Here is a 22220-nt window from a genome sequence, read left to right as displayed (position 1 = left end):
ATAAAATAAAATAAAATAAAGTAAAATAAAATAAAATAAAATAATAAAATAAAATAAAAAATAAAATAAAATAAAATAATAAAATAAAATAAAATATAAAATAAATAAAATATAAAATAAAATTAAAAAAATAAAATAAAATAAATCCTTAAATAAAATACACTCCGGAAGAGTGAAAGCTTCAGGGGCGCGGTGCCCTCTTCCGTCCAGCTGGTGGGTGCAGTTTGGCAGCACCGTCCACTCAGTCCTTTAGGGGCTCTCCCGGCTCCCGTAGACGCAGGCGACCTGATTGGTTTCCCTGGTGACGGTTGCCGGGGCAGCGCGTGCCGGCGTCGGGAAGGGCGGAGGAAGCGCCAGCCGGCGGCCCTGAGGACAGATCTTGAAGCAGGGCCGCGGTAAGTGTTGTGGGGGCTGCAGAGGCCGGGAGCTTGGCGGGGACCGAACCGGTGGCGGAGAGTGGGAACCGAACCGGGAGCCGAGAGTAGGGGACCGAATTAGGGGACGAGAGTCGGGGGCCGAGTGGAAACCGAACCAGGACCCGAGAGTGGAGATCCGAACCGGAATCTGAGAGTAGGGAACCGAACCGGGGACCGAGAATGGGGAACCGAACCGGGGGACGAGAGTGGGGACCGAACCTAAGTAAGATCCGGGCCGCGGCCGCAGCGAGTTGCGGACTCCGGGTGGGAAGGGCTAGTGAGGCAGAGGACGGACCCTCGTCCTGTCTGGGTAAGACCAGGGCGCAGGTCTTCTGCAGCTACCACTCAGCACGCGGCCTCAGGCCTCACCCCACCCCACCCCTGCAAAGACGCTGCTGCCCTGCCTGGGCTCCAGAGGCCTCAGGCTATTACTGGGGATTTATTACTATGGGGGAGGGGTGAGTTGGGGGTCGGGTTTAACACACGATGGAAAGTGTCGCCATGGTGGGAAGTGCTACTCCGGTCTGCGGTTTCTGGACCCTGCCCAGGCACTTAACAGAACGTCTTTTCCTTCTCCCTTTGGTCTTTTGAGTAGCCCCGGCTGGTCCAAAACTTACTAGAAACCCCATGTTAGCTCCAAATTGACAACCATACTCACGTGTGAAGCCAGACTGGACTAAATACGAAGATCTTGTCTTCAAAAGGAAAACAGAACAAAGATTGTAAGGAATTATGGTTGTCTGTGGTTATCTAAGTATTTGTTACAATTACAAAGTATTATTATCTATAAAAGGCCAAATTCTTTCACTTTTTCTGGAAATATTAGTTAAGCACCCACCATGTCCCAAACACTGTTAGGTCCTGTACCACGTGGCCATGAACAAGGTGGATGAAAACGGCGTGGCCTGGGGCTGGAGAGATGGCTCAGAGGTTAAGAACCCTGGGTGTTCTTCAAGAGGTCCTGAGTTCAATTCCCAGCAACCACATGGTGGCTCAGAGCCATCTATAATGAGATCTGGTGCCCTCTCCTGGTGTACAGCCATACATGCAGGCAGAACACTGAATACATAATAAATAAATAAATCCCGTGTCCTGCCAGCCATGGTGGCACATGCCTGTAACTCTAGGATCTGAGAGGTTAACGCAGGCGGGTGCCATGAGTGCCGTGAGTTTGAGGCAAGCCTGATCTACACAGCAAGAGCCAGCACCAGCCACTGCAGGGCCCCATCTCAATTAAAAACAAATGTGCGTCCTCTGTAGTTTATATACTAGTGGGAGAAAACAGACAAGTGTGCTACGTGTCAGGTGACCTGGGAAGTGAGACCTGGCTTAGAGGCAGGGATGGTAGTTCATACTCACTAACAGCCTGACGAAATTCAGAACCATCTGGGAAATACGCCCGAGTGTATCTGTGAGGGAAGACCCGCCATCCCATGGAGTCCCAGACTGAATCAAAGGTAGGAGATTGATAGGGGGAGTGCAGTAACCACATTCCTCTCTCTGTCCTGATCTCTGTCCTTCCCCGCCATGGCTGCCTGTGTCCCAAGACTGTGAGCCAAACTAAATCATTACCCCCCCCCCAAGTGGCTTTTGTCACAGATTAGACACAGCAATGAGAAAGGTGATTAATACACAGTTGGGAAAGGGGTGCAGGTCATTAGGGAGGCCACCCCAGAGGACAGGCCCACTGGATCCAGAGATGCCCAGAAAGGAGCCAGGGAACAGCAAGTGTGCAAGGGTGTGAGCTGAGACACCCCTAGTGACCTCGTGGGAGTGGAGGGCAGAGCACACTGGGCCTGGCTTTGTGTGGAATGGACACGCTCCACTGGACAGTACAAGGCCACCCTGGCTAATGTGTCAAGAACAGACCGTGGTAGAGGGTGAGATAAGAACGGATAAGGCCTGAGCTATGAAACTGTGGTAGTAGCCCATTAGCTGATGGTTGTTGGTCTAGGCCCTAGACTCTGGGGGTTGAGGTAGAGAAAGTAGAAAGAGGTTTACCAGAGGAGACTCCGGAGGTCCCGCCACGGAGATGTCTGTCCACGCAGGCTAGTGGCACCATCACCACCAGCTGAGAAATGGAAGCAGCACCAATGTCCATCAACAGAAAATGGATGAAGAAGATGTACATAAGGCAACTTGAGAAAAATGAAACCGTGGCATTTGCAGGAAAATGGATAGAACTGGAAATTATTGTGTTAAACAAAATAAGCCAAGCTTAGGAAGATGAATATCTCCTTTCCTGTCATATGATTCCAGACTGTAATATCTGTGTCTGGGCTGCTGCCGTGAAAGTAGAAATGATCAAGAGCCTGGGAAGGGATCTAAAGGCACAGAGGAAAGAGGGGGACAGGAGACACAGGGCACAGAAGGGACTGTTGGGGGAGGGGGGGGTCAGAGGATCAGCAGGAAGGAGGTGAGTGGCCCCAGTGAAGCCCACTGTGGTTGAGATCTCGATTAGTTAAGATCCATTTTGGCTCACAAAGCTGAAGTACAAGGTTGAGGGGCCACATGATGGCCTTGTTGCCAGAGTCTAAAGTGACTGAAGACATGGCATGGTGAAAAACAGAGAGTATGTTTGCATACACGCATGTGTGTGTGAGTCTGTGTGTACGTTGTGCATGGATCGCAGTTTCTTAGAAAGGCAAACAGAATTGTATTACAGACCCAGCATTTTCACTTCAGGTATTTACCAAGAGAAATGATTGTCTCAGTGTGGATGTTCATAGCAGTTTGATTCTGGGATAAACTGGAAACTATTCAGACTTCCAAGTGGCAGGTAGAACTCTAGGCCAGTGTGGCGTCTAGACATTAAAATGCTACACAGGGGCGAAAAGGAATGGCCTGAAACATGACGCGGTGGGAGGGAATGTCTGAAAGGTGGCACTAGGAAAAAGAAAAAAACCACTGTGTGACTCTGGCCCTGTGAAATTCTGCAGAAGGCAGAACAAATCAGCAGAGCAGCTGGGGTGGGGACTGCAAGGGTGTGTGAGAGCAAGGGACCCGTGGGAGCTTTGGGTGTGACGGAGATGCCTTTCGTGGTAGCCGTGGCCTAGCTGAGGGTCATATCTGTCGGAAAGCAGAATAGCAGCTATGGTGTGGGGGATTGATGTGTGGGCCGGGATACGATTGTGGTGGCGTAGGGATAAGTGGAAAACTAAGGATGCCCTGGGCCCCTGCAGTAATTAACTGGCAGTAGGCAGTCAAGCAGGAGAAAAGGCCAGGTGAGTTATTTGACATGCCCGCATGCGGCACGTGCTGCTGGCTCTGAGTAGTAGATGAGCATCCAGGGCAGAGGGAGCCAGGGAATATAGACGTTTCGGGAGAGATGGATGGCCCCAGGAGATAGGAATTATCTCCTAGATTCTGTTTGGAGTTGGGAGGAGACTGAGACAGACAACATCTTGGGACAAACTCCTACTTTGATATTGATAGTGAAATTTCAGAGAGGAAACAGAAAACAAGGGTGGCTTTGGTTGTTGCGCCCTAAGGTAGATACGGTTCTTGTGTCGGTTTGAGCCCTCCCCTTGCCTGTGGGAAGGGAAGAACAGACATGGACGAGGATGCAGGCCAGACCGACCAACCGACTCTAAGGGGCTTGTCTTCTGAGCACCAGCAGGGGGTCACCTCAGCAGCACAGGTAGAAAGATTTGATGTATGTGCTTTGATGGATGTGAATTACACCTCAGACAAGTTGTTTGTGTGTTTATTTATTTTTGGCTTTTGACACGCAGGACCATATAGCCCAGGCTGGCCTTAAACTAATTCTCCTACTGAGATCCAAAGTCTGGGATTGTAGTCATGTGCCATCCACCCAGATCTGTCCCTCAGCTTTGAAAGATAGCTGGGGCCGATTTTCCAGAGATGGGGATCTAGCTGGTCTGAGGATGGGCCCAGACACCTTCTGTTTGGCAGCCCCTGTGAGAAGCTGATGTGCGTCCGGAGTTGGGAGGTGCTGACAGAAGGGCCAGGCAGTCTCTGCCCAGCCCTGGCTCTCGGTGACTGAGGTGAAGGATTCTGGGTGTCTCCTTGGACTCACTGATGGCTCTATGAGAACCTGGGCCTCAGATGGCACACGTCGCCACAGGCCTCCTCTGTCTTCAGGGCAGGATGGCAGCTGAGGAAGGCTCAGCAGACACTCTGCGGCTCCAGTTCAAGGCCATGCAGGAGCTGCAGCACAGGAGGTTACAGAAACAGATGGAGAAAAAGAAGGAGCAAGAGCTGAGCTGTAAAAGCAAAGTTGACCAGGAGGAGCTTGTGGAGATCCCAGACAGCCTCAGCCTCCTCGACACAGAGGAGCAGAACCTGAAAAACATCTTTGAGAAGAGGTAAGGACCTCCTCAGCGGCATGCAGGACGGTGGGGAGGGAGGGGAGGGAGGGGTGGTGGGGAGGGAGGGGAGGTGGGGAGGGGACGGTGGAGAGGGGGGACGGTGGGGGAGAGGGGGGAGGGGGGGGAGGGAGGGGACGGTGGAGAGGGAGGGATGGTAGGGAGGGAGGGGACGGTGGGGAGGGGCTGTGGGGAGGGAGGGGAGGTGGGGAGGGAAGGGATGGTGGAGAGGGAGGGGATGGTGGAGAGGGAGGGGAGGTGAGGAGGGAGGGGACGGTGGGGAGGGAGGGGACGGCGGGGAGGGAGGAGAGGTGGGGAGGGAGGGGACGGTGAGGAGGGAGGGGACGGTGGAGGGGGGCACGGGGAGGGAGGGGTGAAGTGGCCGCTGATATGGACAGCTGGCTCAACTGGACAAGCATTTGTCAGCTCATAGTGGTTTGGCACAGATAGCTGAGGCCTCTTGTAGCCGACAGGGCTCTGCTTTCTGGATGCGAGCCGCTGGGCCTGTGTGTGTGTGTGTGTGTGTGTGTGTGTGTGTGTGTGTGTGTGTGTGTGTGTGTGTGTATGCCAGATGGAGGACTGTAGACTCCTCAAGCTGTGGTTTATTGGTCGGGAGTTTCTTTCGGAGTCACCTTTAAAATCCATGTTTCTAAGGAAAGGGATGGAATTGATAGTTTGTAGTCATCCTGGTTCTGCCTGGCTTCCACCTCTGCCAGCATCCCACACACCCTGAGAGACGGCAGCATGTAAACACCACTCTGTTGTTTACAGCAGTGTGAGGCTGTGCAGATTCCTTACCTTTTTTTTTTTTTTTAAATCACTGGTAGGAAGGTTGGAAGATGTCCAGAATGTTCTCGGTGCTCTGGACTTGACAGTACCATGGGCACACAGACCCGCAGGCTGATGTGGCACCTCCGGCTGGCTTTGTACCAAAGACCAAAGCCACTGATGAGTTGTCTCTCTTCTAGTTTTGCTCAGAATCTATTTTTGCTGGCTTCAAACTGTACACACACAGATGCACCCGTACACGTGGACACACACGCTCACAAACACACACAATGAGGGTTTTTATAGAACCCATATGAAGAAATAAGCAACACTGTCCAAGCCTTCCTACATGGTGCATCCACACTTAATCAATTACTTTTCAGTCTTATTTTGTGCAGACAACTTTTTAGTGCCCCCAAGTGCCCAACCATGGTACTACAAGCCTAGCAAGAAGCAGGACGCTGGGCCCTGGTTAGTGCCTATGAGGAGCAGTTGGTCCACCTTTCCCATACAGGGTGCTGGAAGACGAAATCCAGCAGCTTCGTAGTGAACTCAGGGAGACAGTCGATGAGAACGGGCGGCTGTACAAACTGCTGAAGGAGAGAGACTTTGAGATCAAACACCTCAAGAAGAAAATAGAAGAGGACAGGTTTGCCTTCACAGGTAACTCCTCCACGGCTGTGCAGTCCCGGAGGGTGGGCCTGGCTGTCCTGTAACTCCTCCACGGCTGTGCAGTCCAGGAGGGTGGGCCTGGCTGTCCTGTAACTCCTCCACGGCTGTGCAGTCCAGGAGGGTGGGCCTGGCTGTCCTGTAACTCCTCCTCCACGGCTGTGCAGTCCAGGAGGGTGGGCCTGGCTGTCCTGTAACTCCTCCTCCACGGCTGTGCAGTCCAGGAGGGTGGGCCTGGCTGTCTTGCAGGCTCCAGAGAGCAGAGCAAGGGTCAGGTGGTCACAGTGGTCTATGGAGTTGCTGGCAGGTCTGTTTCTCCTTGGTGCCTGGCTTGGACGTTACCCGCACTGCTATATGCTGCAGAAGTCTGGGACCCAAACTCCCTCAGCAGCTGCCATGCTGACCCCAGCCCTGTAGGTCTGGGCTACACTTTGTTTCTGCTGGTGAAGATTTTGGCACCAGAGCTGTGAGAGACTGGTCCTGCAGGTCTTGGGGTAACCTTGGCCCCGTGAGTGTGTGCTAGGCACAGTCTCTGCAGTGATGCCTCTGACCTTAGCCATGTGAATTGTTGAGGACTCTAGTCCTGATGACACAGTGCTCCTGTAGACACATCAATCTTCCCAGATAGCTGTTGACGGAAAGCTAGTGCCATCCACCACAGGGAGCAGCAGGGCTGGCCCTGCTCTTTCCAGAGTCCCTCCCTGTCTCCCGGAACAGTTCTGACTCCCATCAGGAGGACCACAGCATCCTAAAGGCCATGGGTAGCTGGATGCACCCAGTCCCTCCATTCTTTGGCTTTTCCTGTTCGGAACAGAAAATACAGGAGTCAAGGCTCTGGTTTGTGAGGACAGACACTCAACTTTGCTTCCTGTTGCTCAGGGGCTGGGAGGTGGGGAACTGTGGTTAAACCAGTGAGCTCCAAGCAGAGCAGGAGATCCATGTCCACCAACAGGGCCTGGGGTGGTCCCTCCTCCCCAGCCTGTCCTGTGGTTCCATCTCCACCATCTGCCAGTGCAGACTTGGCAGCTTCGACTGACTCTCCCTGAGACTGCTCAGCTCCACTCTCCATGCTGAAATCATCATTCAGCCCTTGCTTTGAAGAGAGAAATCTGGCTGGTCCTTGTTTGTCTGGTTTTTTTCCCCTTCCCTCCCTCCCTCCCTTCCTTTTTTTTTCCTCCTGTCTCCCTCCCCTCATCTCCTCTCCCCTCTTTTCTTCCCCTCACATCTCTGTGTCGTTCAGGCTGTCCTGGAACTTGGCCTTCCTCAGCCTCCTAAATGCTTGAATTACTAGTGCACCACCAGGCACAGCTCCATTTCCTGTTTGCCTTAGAATTACACCAAGCACAGCATACACTCCAGTTAGAATTCCTTCATCCACTTGCCAAAGACTATGGAAACTAGCACCATCTAGGTCCCTTTGTGTCCTGCTTGCGTATTACAGCTTTGTGTTTTGTTTTTCCAGACAAAATCACATGTAGCACAGGCTATACTCTGTTTCTTTGTGTAGCTAACGCAGGCCTTGAACTCTTGATCCTTCTGTTTCATCTTCCGAGTGCAGGCATTGCAGACATGAGCTGCCACATCACTCCCATGTATGCTATACCACCTGTATGGAAGAGCCCGTGGTCAGTGCTGAGACTTCTGCTTGTAGCGATCACATATTTTCAAGACTGTCTTCACTCACCCCCTCTGCTGCCATGTCTGTCCCCAGGGTTGCAGCTTCAGAGGTGAGGCTGTCCTGGAGGAAGGACTCAGGAAGGCATGGAAAGGATGTTTGCCGTTCTCACGGGCTCTCTCCCTGCTCCTTCGGCTTCCTTGGACAGTCTTCTGGTGGCTAAAAGCAGATTTTTGTTGTTGTTGTTGAGTCCCATGAGGAAATTAGCTCCCAGGGAGACCATCCCTGGATCATTCCTGTTTCTTCTCTGGAAGCTGTCAGTTGTTTCTCTCTGGAAGCCTCCTCCACAGACTCTATTCCATGAGAAACGTGGGTGTTTACACTGTATCTTACCCCAAACTCAGCTGAAATGGAGTTTCTTTACCTGCTGGAGGCCATGACTTTCTAGACACCATGGTTGACTCTCTGAACAGCTGTGTAGATTTGAGGTGCAGGTTGTATTTTTAATGAACTTGCCATTCCTTTCATTTTAGGGGCAACTGGGATGGCTGGAGATCTAGTTGCTACCAAAATCGTTGAACTGTCCAAGAAGAACCGGGGGCTGATGGCAGAGTCCGAGAGCGCGAAGGCCAGAGTAAAGCAGCTGACTAATCGCATCCAGGAGCTGGAGCATGAAGTGAGGGTCTAGGCTGCTCTTCCTCGGGAGGGCACTCTAGAGAGAGGCCACACTTGGAGGGCACAGGGCACAGGGTTTGCAGTGAGGTCCCCAGTTCCTGCCACATCCAGAGAGAGGGGGTATGACAGGCAGCCAGGGGACGCTGGTGGCTGAGAAGAAGCCTGGCATGGTCTGGCTAGGGAGATGGACACAGAGCTTCCCTGTGAATCCTGAAGTTGCTACCATGCCCCTAACTGTGCCTGTCTCCCGTCCACCAAGTGGCCACAGTGGTGGTCCTGCTGCCAGGTTTCCTGAGAATTGAATGATGTGGTATTTCTAAACTGCTTAGAACGGAGCCTGGCACATAGAAAGCGCTAGATAAACATGTGCTCAGTCAGCTCCCAGAAACCCCTGCTCATCTGTAGCTACAGCCGGGAGCAAGGACCCTGCTCTTGTCTTCCCCTTTCTGCTGTCCCTCCCCCGGGGCAGCCAGTTGTTCTGGGTCCTCAGGAGTTGGGGAGGGATCCTTGGGCCGAGCGAGCCTTTGCAGCCTTTCCTGAGTCTGAAGTCTAGTCCCAGGCCCTGCATGCCCCACCCTGGTCCTCACACTTGGCACTGAACAAGATTTTCTTCATCCTGGGATGTATTTCTAGAGAATTGGCTCAGAGAATGGTGCCAAAGCGGAGCTGAGAGTTCTGCATCTGCATCTGAGGCAGCAGGAAGAGAGAGCAGCACTGGACCTGGCTTGAGCTTCTGAAACCTCAAAGCCCACCCGCCAGCGACACTCGAGGCCATACCTGCCAATTGCGCCACTTCCTATTAGCGTAGGGGGCCATTTTCATTCAAACCACCACAGAGAGTGTGGCTGCGCTGTGGTTATTATTAAGGTCTTAGCAGGTCCTTGGGCTGCTCCAGGGAGCAGGGCTGACCACCAGTCGACTGCTCCCATTCACATTCCTTCCATTAGTGATCCGCCAGTGAGCCAAGGGCCCCGACACCAGGGCGGTGGCCACACCCGCAGCAGCAGGTATTAACAACCAACTATTAATACCAGGTCTGCTTTTCAGCTGCAGATGGCACCAGCCAGGCCACCGGCCAAGGGGACCACTGACACAGAGGACAAGCCACTGAGGACCCAGACGGGAGACAGAGCCTTGGTACGAGTTCTCCTCTGTGCTGGGTCTGTAGGTAGCCGTCACCTGGGCCTCCCCTCCTGAGGGGGTTCTCGGGTACCCTGCCATGCCCTACCCATTGCTCAGCCAAGGGCTCTTCTCTGCCACTGTGGCCACCTCAGAGCGGCCCAAGGAAACAGCTCTGTCTATGCCCTGTGGCCAGGATGCCTGACAGAGGCAAGAGAAGGCCCATCCTGAGCTAGTTTCCATGGGATTGGGAGAACTGGTAGAGCCGGGGCCTCCAAGGCCTGGGGACACAAGACCGGGGGAGAAGGATGATCTACCTACTGCCTGCTCCCAGGTCGCCATCTCCTCCATCACTTCCTCACAGGGAGAGACCCACAAAGCCTTACCCAGCAGACAGGCTTGCTCCCAGCTCCTCAGAAAATCCTGTTCTTTTTCCCCTCTATTTTGTACGCATGTATATGTGTTTATGTGTGTGGGAATGCATGGGCGTGTGTACATGTGCATTTATACATGTGGAGGCCAGAGGACGACCTCAGAAATAGCATTCACTCCCGTGAGACGGGGTCTCTCACCAGTTAGTACGCGCTGGCTGGTTGAACTGTCCAGCTGGACTGGGGGGGGGGTCCTCCTGTCTCTGTCTCCCCAGCTCTGGGATTACAATGCCAGCTTCCCACGTGGGGCTCGGGACTGACTTCAGGTCCTCAACTGGGGTTTACCAGTTGAGTCATCTCCCTCTCCTGTGAGCCCCGTCCTTTGTAAGGCACCGCAGCCTTGGGGGCCTGTGCGGCTCTGCAGCCTTGGGGGCCTGTGCACACTGCAGCCTTGGAGGCCTGTGCACACTGCAGCCTTGGGGGCCTGTGCACACTGCAGCCTTGGGGGCCTGTGCACACTGCAGCCTTGGGGGCCTGTGCACACTGCAGCCTTGGGGGCCTGTGCACACTGCAGCCTTGGGGGCCTGTGCACACTGCAGCCTTGGGGGCCTGTGCACACTGCAGCCTTGGGGGCCTGTGCAGCTCTGCAGATTTACTCCCCAGACCCATTTTTTAGCTAGTGAACATGCCAGAAAATGTAGCCCACCCATGTGCCAGGCAGTGGTGGCGCACGCCTTTAATCCCAGCACTGGGGAGACAGAGGCAGGCGGATCTCGGTGAGTTCAAGGCTAACCTGATCTACAGAGTGAGTTCCAGGATAGCCAGAGCTACACAGAGTAACCCTGTCTCAAAAAAAAAAAAAAAAAAAAAAAAAAAAAAAAAAAAAAAAAGTAGGCCATGTGAATGTAGCTCCATGAAAAGGTAAGCTTGCCAGGGATGTAGAGCCCAAGTCAGACTAAACTGCATCCGAGTCTCCAGAATGTCCCAGCAGCCATGCCAGGGGCTTCTCAGGAAGCCAGACCAGCCGTGGCAGAGGGGGTCAAGCCCCAGGACTCCTGGCTCAGTGCTCCTTTTCCTGCCTCATGTCCCCTCTTGTCCATGCCTCAGGATCAGGCCACCACTTGCTGATCTTGAGAGAAATTCAGTCCTGGGTGTGCAGCGCCCCAAGGGGTGTAGGGATGAATGTGTAAACCAGTGTCGTTGCTGGGGAGGCACCACAGTGCTCTTTGTGGAGGTGGACGGTGTTCTTCACAACCCTTCCTGCCAAGGAACAGGCCAAGCTGTCCTTGACTCATCCAGGTCATCGAGGTCCCTTGACTTGAGTTACCCTGGGTAACATTGTCGTGTCCCTTGTTAGCCTGAGAGGATCATCTGCCTTGTCATAGTGATTCAGACCTGGCCTCTGTCCACAGAGGGTCTAAGAGGAAAAGGAGCAGCCATGCAGAGAGGTGTGACGGACCTTCAGAAACAGGCCCGGCCTGGGTTGGCAACAGGAGGTTACCCTCCATCTGTGGGCTAGCGGGTGGTGAAGGCTCCAGAACATTCTGCACAGCTGGCTTACCTGGATGCCAGCTCACCTGGATGCCAGTTGGATTGCCTTTGGTTTGAGCCCAGCGCTCAAAGGACACGCACCAATGTAAAATGGTTGGGGGCACCCGGGGGCGGGGGGCTCTTGATTGGCCACTGGAGCAGGGGTCGCAGATGGACTCTGTAGTCAACCTCAGGAGCCTGAGTCTCTGATAGAAGAGTATGCTAGGCTACAGATCTCATCTTCTCCAGGCTAGGAACTTTCCCTGCCGTCTTCTGCTCAGAGACAGAACAAAACCATGTCTGGATCATTGGACCCCAAGGGACAGCTGCACTGTAGAGGCCTGCATCTCACTGTGCATTCTGGCCCTAGTCCCCTCTGAAATACATTCCAGAGTGCCTTCCACTCTGCAAGAAGTGTCAGAAGATTGTGCTGTGAGCACTCAGCAATGCCTGTTCCCAGAGCACTGCGGCTGTTCCTTCCAAAGAGACAGTCTGTGATGGGGGCCAGGCCAAAGCCCAAGGTGACTGGGAGGGAGAATGGGCCCAGCTCCCTGGATGCCATCTGGTTCTAGTCCCCTTGTCAGCTGCCCACCCAAGCCAAGAGGCCTTGGCACACTTCCCACGTGCCTCCCACGCACCTGAGGCTAGCATGAAGCACTTGTGTGTGGTGAGGAGCTGAGGCCTGGAGTGGGCTTCACAGCCTGGCTCTAGCTCCAGATGTTTCCTGTGTGTTCTGCTCACGCTCTGAACACCCTTCCCAGATGCTGCCAGATCCCAGAGGTACAGGGACGCTCATGCATTCCTGCAGTGCCCAAAACAGGACTGTCAAGGCCCTAAGGTTCATGGCATGAAGCCCTGAGTACCAGGAGGGGGTGTTGCTTCTCAGGCAGGATGGATTTAAAGATAAGGATTAACAGAGAGAAGAAAAGGGGAGCGGCAGGCAGCCACAAGGGCAGAAAATGTATATTTTTTTCAAGGACCTGTTTGCATGTTGTGGGATTCTCCACTCTGCAAATATTGTTCACATTGGTTTTTCACTTTTATCCTGGTAGTGGCGTTGAATGCAGTCAGGACTACTGGACCCCATGGCCACTGGTTTTCAGTAGGCTGTCCCAAGTTCCACGGAAGTCCGTAGACTTGGTCTGCTTGGCCTCTCTTTCACGCTAACATTTACAGGAGTTTCCGTTGGTGCCTGCTAAAGAAAGAGGCCAACCATTGTAGCCACCATGCTTCCCCCAAACCCAGGCCCCTGGTCCACGGGGCAGGAGCAGGGGTTTCAGCATGGCCTGATGGCTACTTAGTTTGCTAACCAGCCTCACTGTTGCCACGACAACAGCATAGCAACATTGACAGCAGGAGCTCAGATTGGGAGACATGGCCAGGACAGCAGGAGGACCAGGGTTCTAATCCCACCACGCTATCCCCATCCCTGAGTATACCAGGGCAGCTTTGCTTCTCTCTGGACTGGATTTTCATCCCTGACAGAAGGAATTTGAATAGTTTGATCATGGAGGTCCCATGAATAATTACTGAGACAGAGATAGGCAGCATATATATTTTTAAATTATATTTATTAATTTATTTATTTTTATGTGTGTTGGTGTTTATCCTGCATTTGTATCTGTGTAAGGGTGTCAGATCCCCTGGAACTTGAGTTACAGACAGTTGTGAGCTGCCATGTAGGTGCTGGGAATTGAACCCTGGTCCTTTGGAAGAGCAGTCAGTGTTCTTAACCGCTGAGCCATCTCTCCAGTGCTGACAGGCAGTATTTTAATCATTTGTTTCCAACATTTGCCTCAACATCATATCATCATCATCATCATCATCATCATCATCATCATCATCATCGCCATCATCTTGGAGACAGGGTGTCCAAGCTGTGTAGCCCTGGCTGTCCTAGAACTTTTTATGTAGACCAGGCTGGCCTTGAACTCACAGAGATCCACCTGACTCTGCCTCTCTGGTGCTGGGGTGAAAGGCGTGCGCCACCACACCCAGGTCAGACATTATATTTGAAGAGGAACGATGGAAGCAGACGGCCCTGAGGTCCCCATGTGCCTTTCAGGGTGGCTGTTTCACGCCATGTCCATTAGTGCAAACACACAGCGCCCGCTCTGCTGGCAGTCATGGCCTGCACTGACAGCCCTCACTCCAGAAGAGGCCTTGAGTTGGGGAGTCATAACATGCCCGCCGAGCTGGTGTGGCTTCCTGAAGATGGAAGGAGATGCTCTTAGCATGAGCCTGTCTCTGGGGATAGCAGAGAGTGGCCACACCCAAGGAGTGTCTGGAAGGTGTGGAACCTGCTGCCTTCTCTAGATGCTCCAGCCTTGTCCATGCATGTGGTCGTGTGTGTGTGTGTGTGTGTGTGTGTGTGTGTGTGTGTGTGTGTATGTGTGCGTGTGTGTGCACGCGCGCAACACATGGAACAAGGAGCTCAGCCCTGAAGCTGAGCTCTAGTATTCAGTCCATGCTCCTGCCTGTACTAACCAGGTAATTGAGGCCCCTAACGCTTACCTCCTACCTCAGCTTTGCATCTCAAGGGGCTGGGGATTTCCTAAGGACTTGCCCAGTGCCTGGAACATACACGAACAGTAGCCCTGATTGTCATTAGTATGTAGGTGACAAGTAACTGCTTTCTCTCTGTCCTTCCCAACCAGCCGGAGACCCCAGAGGTGAAAGCTCTACAGGACAGGCTTGCAGCCACCAACCTGAAGATGAGTGACCTACGCAACCAGATCCAGTCTGCAAAGCAGGAACTCCGTATGGCCCAGAAGGTCTTCAGAGTCAGGGTGTGGGACTTCTTATGTGGCCAGGGTTGGTCCCAGGAAAATCCTGATGGCCCCTTCTTCCAAAGCCAGGGTGCTCACTCCTGCTCGTGCCCTGTCTGGGGACAGAGTGGCTGGCTATTTGGGGGCTTCCCACTACCCTGGGGGATACCCCAGGACTGAGATTAGCTCTGCCCATGGGGGAGAGGCCTGGGAACCTTCCCTGAACCTCCCGCAACCCTGCCCTGTGCCCTGGTAGACCCTAGATGTCCACTCAGTATGCTGCTTTGCCTGTGCCTCAAAAGGCTGCCTGGCCTTCCTGCCGCTCTCTGTGACCTGCAGTATAGAAAATGAACAGGGAATTTGTGCCCTAAAAGCTCTTTTCAGAGGAAAATGCTCAGGTGTAGCATGTGGGCCAGCTGGTCTGATCTGTTAGTGTTGACAGTGAATTCTCTGGCATGTATCCTCCTTGCTGGAACCACTCAGACTGGCCAAGAGTTCCAAAACAGTGTTCTGTTGTGGAGACAAGGGCCAGAGACGCAGCCTGCTGGGTGGGGATCAGCTTGGTGACATACGGAGGGTATTAGTTCTACCTCAAAGCCTTGAGGTAGGCCTAGCTTCATACAACTTTGGTGGCCATGATGCCGGGTGTTCCTTAAGCACATCAGCCTCATTTGATTCTTCTGTGTTTCCAAGACACTTGACAGTGGCTGCCACAAAGGGCCAGGCCCTGTGGCAGTGCGCTTCCTAAGCCAACCAGAATTCTGTGGTAACAGGCGAGAGGTGCAGGGAAGCAGGCAATGGTGGCTCTGGACAGGGCAGTGCTGGAGTGTCGCAGAGAAAGACAGAGCCGACCTGGGCCTTTGACAGCAGAGCTTTGAGGTGCTTAGAAGGCCACGCAGATGAAGCAGGCCCTCAGGAAGCCCGCCCCTCCCCTGAGTCCCATGCAGTGAGTGGCAAGAAGGTCCTGGGCAGCCCCTCTCCTGTCCACACTGAGCACCTTGCTTTATTTCAGGTTCTGGCCAATGAAGTTGGAGAAGATGTAAATATCCAGCAGCTCCTGGCCTCACCAGGGACCTGGAGGGGGAGGGCTCAACAAATTCTAGTTTTACAGAGTAAGGTGAGTGAGTCACCAGATGTCTCCTGGCCCTGAACAGAAGGCCTAAAATGCCCCCCAAAACACCGCCCTGACCCTCGTTAGAATCTGGAGCACACACCACCACCCCAGGCCTGTGGGTCAGAGCGTGCCCTTGCAGAGCCGAGGGCTTTGTATTCCCCTCCCCCTCCACACACACACACACACACACACACACACACACACACACACACACACACAGCCTGATTTTCATTTGTTAGTGCATGCGCATCACTTACATAATCCTTTTCACATGCCTGGTCCTGGCACTTAACCAGCAGTCTTGAGTTTGATTTCCTTCTCTGCAGGCATGTTTTTCCCAAGTTCGTGTAAATTTGCGTGACTGCTGTAATGGTAGGCTTTTTCCAGTTTCATCCCAGAGGCTCACAGTCCTTTGAAAGTTTTTGGTAACCAATAAAACAGCCTGGTCTCCCTTTTTGTTTTCTAAGTATTTTGGCACACACCAAAGGAAGTTAGAAGCAGCAGCTCCAGAGCTGACTGTCTTGAGTTCAGATGCCAGCACTCCCTCACCACCTGTGGACTGGCACACAAATGACTGCCTCTGCCTCAGTTTCCACATCCGTATAGTGGGGATAACAGCAGCATCTGCTCCCCAACCCTTGGGCTATTGGCAGAAATGACTGTCAGCATGTGGGGGGGGGCAGGTGGAGGTCCTCAGCACAGTGCCATCTTGGAGGGAGCGCTGGACAGTGGTTAGCTAAGGCTTACCCCCCTTCCCCCCCCCCCCCCCCGCCTCATTTTGCCTTTAGACTGAGAAGCTCATGGAAGGTGTGTAGGTGTGTGGTTCCCTCAGTTCCTCGAGCATGCCGCCTGCATTCCCGGGCACCGGGCCCACACCCTCCTGCCTTTTTCCTTAGTATCTTTTATGAAATCCATGAAGCCAGCATGAAGGGGAACAGCCACCCAAAACTTTGGGGTCATAGAGGCATGAGTTTGAGTTTCCTCACCTTTAAGTGCCCAGCACATATCAGCTCAAAAAATCCACTACCACTATTATTAAGCTGAATGTTGGATGTTTTCACTGTCAAATACATTTTAATGTCCTTATCTGCCTCCATACCACCTTGAACATGCATGACCTCATCTGATTCTTGGGGTAAGAAACACACACTAGAGAGAAGACTGCCTGTAGCCTGGTGCTGGGAAAGATTAGATTCTTACCCTGTAAAATGTATCAGAGGCCTCAGGGTAAGACCTAAAACTCTGAAAATGCTCTACGAAGAACAGACGAAGCCCAGGCCAGAGTGGGATCCGAAAGCTGGAGACACAGAGGCAGGAACTGATGGGGTCGGTCAGCAAATGAAAGAGCCCACAGAGTGAAGGCATCTCTGCCAGTTGATGCTCTGAAGATTAATATTCAGAGTATATAAACAACTCAAAAACTTTAACAAAAGAACAAGTAACTCAGTTTCTAAAATGTAACATGATTTCCACATACACTCTGAAATGCAAGTGGTTAGCAAATGTATGTTTGTGTGTGTGCACACATGTACAGAAGCCAGAGTGGACATGAGGTGTTTCTCTCCACTGTACTGGGGAGTGTCTCCTGCTAGACCCAGAGCTGAAGGACTCAGCTAGTCTAGCTAGCTGGCCTGTCCCAGGCTCCCCTGTCCCTGTGTCTCAGGGCTGGGATTATAGGCAGGCACTATATCCACTGAGCCATCTCCCCGGCCCCCACAAATACATGTTTTAAATAGTCGACATCCTGAGCCTTAGGGAAATACAAGTCAAAACTGCATTAAGATTCCGTCTCGTCTAGTTAGGAGCACAGTCATGAAGAAGACAACATATGCTGGTGAGGGCGTGGGAAAGGGGACATTAGACACTGCTGGGCACTGCATGTGGTGTAGCCACAAAACTGACGGTAGAGCCACGGTCTGACCTGGCTCTTCCACTCCTGGATACATACTCAGAGGTCCCAGAGACACCTGCTTACTGTGTGGTCTCAGTCTGGGTGCCCATCAGTACATAAAGTACAGGCTCAGTGCATGAAAGGAGGATGCAGCATGTATAAACTGGCATCTTAGCCAGAGAAAAAACAAAAGTGTGATATCTGCAGGAAAATGAATAGGATTTGAGACCATTATGTTAAGTAAAACAAGCCACAATCAGAGAAACAAATGTTTCATGTTTTGTCTCATAGAGGATTTTTAAAAAATGACCTGAAAGATGGACAATAAAGAGAAGAAAACCAGGGGAGGGGAAGAGAGTGGGTATGATTCAGACAAGGTCACAAATGTAAGGAAGTGTCACAGAGAAACCCACTGTTTCGTACAATTACTATGAGTTTTGAGATTTATAATAAAAATGAATATTTGATTTAAGAACAAAATCACCTGTGGCTTTTGTTAAAATATGGCTCCGGGCCTTTCCTGCCCCCGGAGCCCTGCATTTCGGTCTGGAGTGAACTCCAAGACTTGTCGTTCCAGGAGAACTTGGGGGGCTTGCTAGGCTCAGGTGGGTGCTGGGGTGCACTATGCAGAATGTACTTGAGGCAGAGGGTCCAGTAGCCTGGGCACAGTAACAAGGAAAACTTTTCTCGTTGACCCAGAATCCTCTCTTTTTCTAAACTAAACCTCTTGGACAGGTGCTTCTCCATTTGCAGATCTTCCCAGCCTGGGCCCAGCCTGGGCCACACCCCGGAAGAGTGGCTCCGTTTTCAGTCTGGCAGAATCTCCCAAGGCACCCAAGTGGCAGGACCCATGGTTGTGGACCGGTGGGACAGCCAGCTTTACTGTCCTCAGGTCCGAGAGCTTGAGAAGCAGCTGGGGCAGCGGCAGAACAAGACAGCGGCCTCCTCCAGCTCAGAGCTGCCTGTCAATCCAGACCCACGGAAGCTGACCGCACAAGAGAAAAACCTCCTGAGGATCCGCAGCCTGGAGAAGGACAAGCAGGAAAGCTGGGAGGTGAGGCGGCCCAGCCACGGGCTCCAGCACACAGCGGGGGGAGATCATAGCACCTACCGGGATGTGGCCATCCATCCCTACAGGCACAGACTTCCCCTTGTCAGCCAAGCTTGAGCTGCCTGGGTGGGGCCTCACTCTGGGTCCATTCAGTGAATGGTAGGTGGTGGGGCCATGGCAGTTTGAGGGGAGCTATACGTAAAACTTCCTGTGAAGGAACTGTGTAATGCAGGGGTGCCGAGTGTCATCGTCATTGTCCCTGTTGGGGTAAAATGCCTGTCAAAAGCGGTGTGAGGCAAGAAGGGCTGGCTTCAGCCTGCTGCTTGAGGTGAGTCCTTCCTGTCAGGGCAGGAAAGCATGGTGGCCAGAACAGGAAGCTGGGGAGATGAGTTGCTACTGTGTGGCTGGCTTCCTCCTTTTTCCCCCTTTTTATTCAGTCTGGGACCTCACCTATGGAATGTACTACCCACATTCGGGGGGGGGGGGTCTTTTCTCCTCTGCAGACATCCTCACAGGCATGCCCAGAGCGTGTCTTCAAGGTGAAATCCAGACACCTTGACAGTGATGGTGAGCCCTCACATTGGATCACACCCCCAATTGTGGAATATGGTGGGGCCTGAAGGAAGCCCTGCCAAGCTCTGAACAGGGTGGGTGGGCCAATGCTTCACCGCTGACTGGCAGACAGAGGCTTCCAACAGTGAGGCCTTCCATCCCCTCTCGCTGGGAAACTTCATCTGCCTGTGCCGGGGATGTCAGGGCCACACAGGCTCCTCCAGCCTTCTGCACTGTCGGGTATGAAGAGGGAAACAGGCCATCTGTAGGGTTGGGCACAGCTGGGTCCTGTTGAACCTTGTATGCCAGCATAATTACCAAGGCACTTTGAATTTGTGAAGAGACATGGTCCCCGACCTTCAGACAGGTAACATGGTTCGGGGGAAGGAGGTGGGACAGAGGGTGTGATAACCTGTCTTAGTTAGGATCTCTATCGCTGTGAAGAGACACCATGACCGTGGCAACTCTTATAAAGGAAAACATTTATTTAGGGCTGGCTTACAGTTCAGAGGTTCAGTCCGTTATCAGCACAGTAGGAAGCATGGCGGCATGCAGGCAGACATGGTGCTGGAGAAGGAGCTCAGAGTTACACATTTGATCCACAGACAGCAGGAAGTGACTGTGATACACTGGCCAGGCCCACTCCCGAGTGACACACCTCTAACAAGGCCACACCCACTCCCACAGGGCCACACTCACTCCCACAGGGCCACACCCACTCCCACAGGGCCACACCTACTCCCACAGGGCCACACCCACTCCCACAGGGCCACACCTACTCCCACAGGCCACACCCACTCCCACAGGGCCACACCCACTCCCACAGGGCCACACCTCCTAACAGTGCCACTCCCTATGGCCAAGCACTCAAACACATGGGTCTGTGGGGCCATATCTATTCAAACCAACACGAGGCAGAGTGACAATCCTCCTGAGATGTGACAAGGACTAACACCAAGGTAGGAAACTAACAGTGACAGGCTGGACACATGGGATGTGGAGGGTGACTCTTGGGGCCCAGAGACTGATGGACAGAAAAGGGAGATGTGGGAAGAATTTAAAGGACTTGTAGCCTGTGTGTGAGGAAGAGGGGCTGAGATTAGGGATGCTGGTGTGACCTGCTCCTAGCTGTGGTACACGCTCTCCATAGGAAGATGTTTAGAAAGAACACCCGAGTCACAGTGGCCATGGGAGGAGACAGGTCTAGGCCCATGTCCTCCTCTATTCAGGTAGTCCCAAGAGCCTGTGGAGCAACAGGCGAACAGTGTCCCGTGCCTGCCCAGAGCTGGGTAAGGCCACCACGTCCTACCATTCTTGTCTATGATCTTTAGCTAGGCTGACGTCTTTCCAGCGATAATGAATCCGAGAAGAAGCCATTTAGTGCCCCCCCCCACCCCAGCGACTCGCTCTGTGAAGGACATAGCTAACCTGACTCTGCCCCTCTGTGAGCACACGCAGGACTTTTACTCTCCCAGCGGCTCCCACTTCTTCTCAGCGGCACCTCCTTAGGGAGTCCTCCTCTGACTGCCTTCTGCTCGTGTCCGCTCCCCACATCCCAGTCTGTCCTGTGCTTGGGAGTCACTCCCTAGGAACAGACGTCTGCGCTCTGCTTCACTTCTGCTTTGCCCCAGCACCCTCACACCCGTCAGTCACACCCGTCACACCTGTCAGTCACACCTGTCACACCTGTCAGTCACACCTGTCAGTCACACCCTCACACCCGTCACAGCGCACACAGTAAGCCCACAGGAAACGTGAGAACGAGCAATGAGTGGCTCTGAAAATGCGTGAAGCGTGTGAACATCCAGTTTATAGTGGACAGAGCCAGGAGCAGCATGCAGCGGGGATTCCCATCCTCACACTAGGGACGTCGTCACAGAAGCCCTGCTAGCTGTGGGCCAGTGGTCACATAAACAGCACAAGTGAAGTGGGTGTGAGTCATGTTGCTTAAGAAATGGGTTTGGGGCTGGAGAAGTGGCTCAGGGGTTAACACTGGCTGCTCTTCCAGAGGTCCTGAGTTCAATTCCCAGCAACCACATGGTGGCTCACACCATCTGTAATGAGATCCGGTGCCCTCTTCTGGCCTGCAGGGGTATGTGTAGACAGAACACTGTATACATAATAAATAAATCTTTATTAAAAAAGAAGAAGGAGGAGGAGGAGGAGGAGGAGGAGGAGGAGGAGGAGGAGGAGGAGAAAAAATGTGTTTGATAGGCAGTGTGGCTAGTTCTAGTTATTTGCTATGTGCATGTGTGCATGCATGTTTATGAGTGTGCACATGTAGAGGCCAGAAGACAATTGCAGGAGTCATTTTCTACTCCTGTGTAGGTCCCAGAGATCCAGCTCAGGTTTTTATCTTCTGAGCCATCTTGCCAGTCCTAATGTTCATTTTATAAAACAGGAGAGGAGGTGTGCTGCCATCCCTTACAGCTGTCTGCCACGTGCCTGTCAGGAAAGGGGAATGGGTCTGCCTGGTCAGGCCCGCAGCTCCTTCCTTCACTTGATCCTGTGGCCTTTAACAGCTGCTCCCAACCACAGGCTCCTCAGTGAGTGGCATCTGGGTTGCCCTGAGCTATGGCAGAGGCTAGCCTCATCTCTTTCTCTAATTACAGAAGCTGGCCAGTGAGCGGGACACCCTCCAGACAGAGCTGGAGGAGCTGAAACGGAAGTTTGAGGGCATGCGGTCTCGCAACAAGGTGCTGTCCAGTGAGGTGAAGACCCTCAGGAGCCAGATGATGACCCTGGTGGAGAAGGGCAGGCATGATGATGAGCTGATTGATGCCCTCATGGTATGCAGGCAGCAGGTGGTGAGAGCAGAGCCACCCCAGATGGGCTTCCTACAGGGAGGCCCCGCCCCTGGGATGCAGCAGCCCAGAGAGCCCGAGGGAGATGGCTGTGACCCTGGTACCCTTGGCCTTGGGCCCCGGAGGAGATGGGACTCTATAATGGGGGTAAGATAGGATGCACTCCCCTCGGGGGACAGAGGACTGCAGGGCGAGCCTGCCTCCGTGGCCCCTCACTGACAGTCCTATGCCTGGGGAGTTCTGAGTCTCCATTTTCTCCTGAGGTGACACTGGCTGGCCTCTCCTGTCCTGTGTCAGACTGTGCTTCCTCTTTGCCCCAAAGCAAGGAGCCTCTGTCGTTAGAGTCTGTTTGGGGATATGTCCTAGGGACCAGGCCTCAAGTCAGGTGCTGACAGACTCCTCGCGAGGTGTGCCAGGTCTTCTGGTACCTAAAAAGCCACTTCTCCTAAATGACCTTCTTGGCCCCAGTCTCCCAGGAGGGAGTCTGAGGCCAGAAGGCATCAGAGTTGAGCCTTGAATCCCCAGGGAGGATATTCCTGGTTCTCTGTG

At 53.1% G+C, this 22220-nt stretch overlaps 1 protein-coding gene across 10 annotated transcripts in view; it reads left to right on the top strand.

Moving 5' to 3' along the window:
• The first annotated feature begins 284 nt into the window (after nucleotides 1-284).
• The window catches only part of Ccdc13 (coiled-coil domain containing 13), a 39152-nt gene continuing 17216 nt past the window's right edge, over nucleotides 285-22220 (top strand). For 2 of the 10 annotated variants that reach the window (XM_076577432.1, XM_076577430.1), the window contains exons 1-10: nucleotides 298-395; nucleotides 1012-1138; nucleotides 4521-4744; nucleotides 6027-6175; nucleotides 8330-8472; nucleotides 9519-9608; nucleotides 14149-14265; nucleotides 15272-15376; nucleotides 18157-18318; nucleotides 21480-21578. In XM_076577432.1, the coding sequence (XP_076433547.1) occupies nucleotides 4527-4744; nucleotides 6027-6175; nucleotides 8330-8472; nucleotides 9519-9608; nucleotides 14149-14265; nucleotides 15272-15376; nucleotides 18157-18318; nucleotides 21480-21578 (1083 nt within the window). In that variant the 5' untranslated portion in view covers nucleotides 298-395; nucleotides 1012-1138; nucleotides 4521-4526. Of the gene's footprint in view, nucleotides 396-1011; nucleotides 1139-4331; nucleotides 4745-6026; nucleotides 6176-8329; nucleotides 8473-9518; nucleotides 9609-14148; nucleotides 14266-15271; nucleotides 15377-18156; nucleotides 18319-21479; nucleotides 21657-22220 lie in introns of all 10 variants that reach the window. The other 8 variants (XM_076577431.1, XM_076577429.1, XM_076577427.1 and 5 more) reach the window with 6 other exon arrangements.

The sequence above is a fragment of the Peromyscus maniculatus genome, chromosome 7 (genome assembly GCF_049852395.1).
Source record: "Peromyscus maniculatus bairdii isolate BWxNUB_F1_BW_parent chromosome 7, HU_Pman_BW_mat_3.1, whole genome shotgun sequence".
In the NCBI taxonomy this organism is placed as follows: domain Eukaryota; kingdom Metazoa; phylum Chordata; class Mammalia; order Rodentia; family Cricetidae; genus Peromyscus; species Peromyscus maniculatus.
The sequence above is the reverse complement of the archived record's forward strand: the minus strand, read 5'-3'. Positions and strand labels throughout refer to the sequence as shown.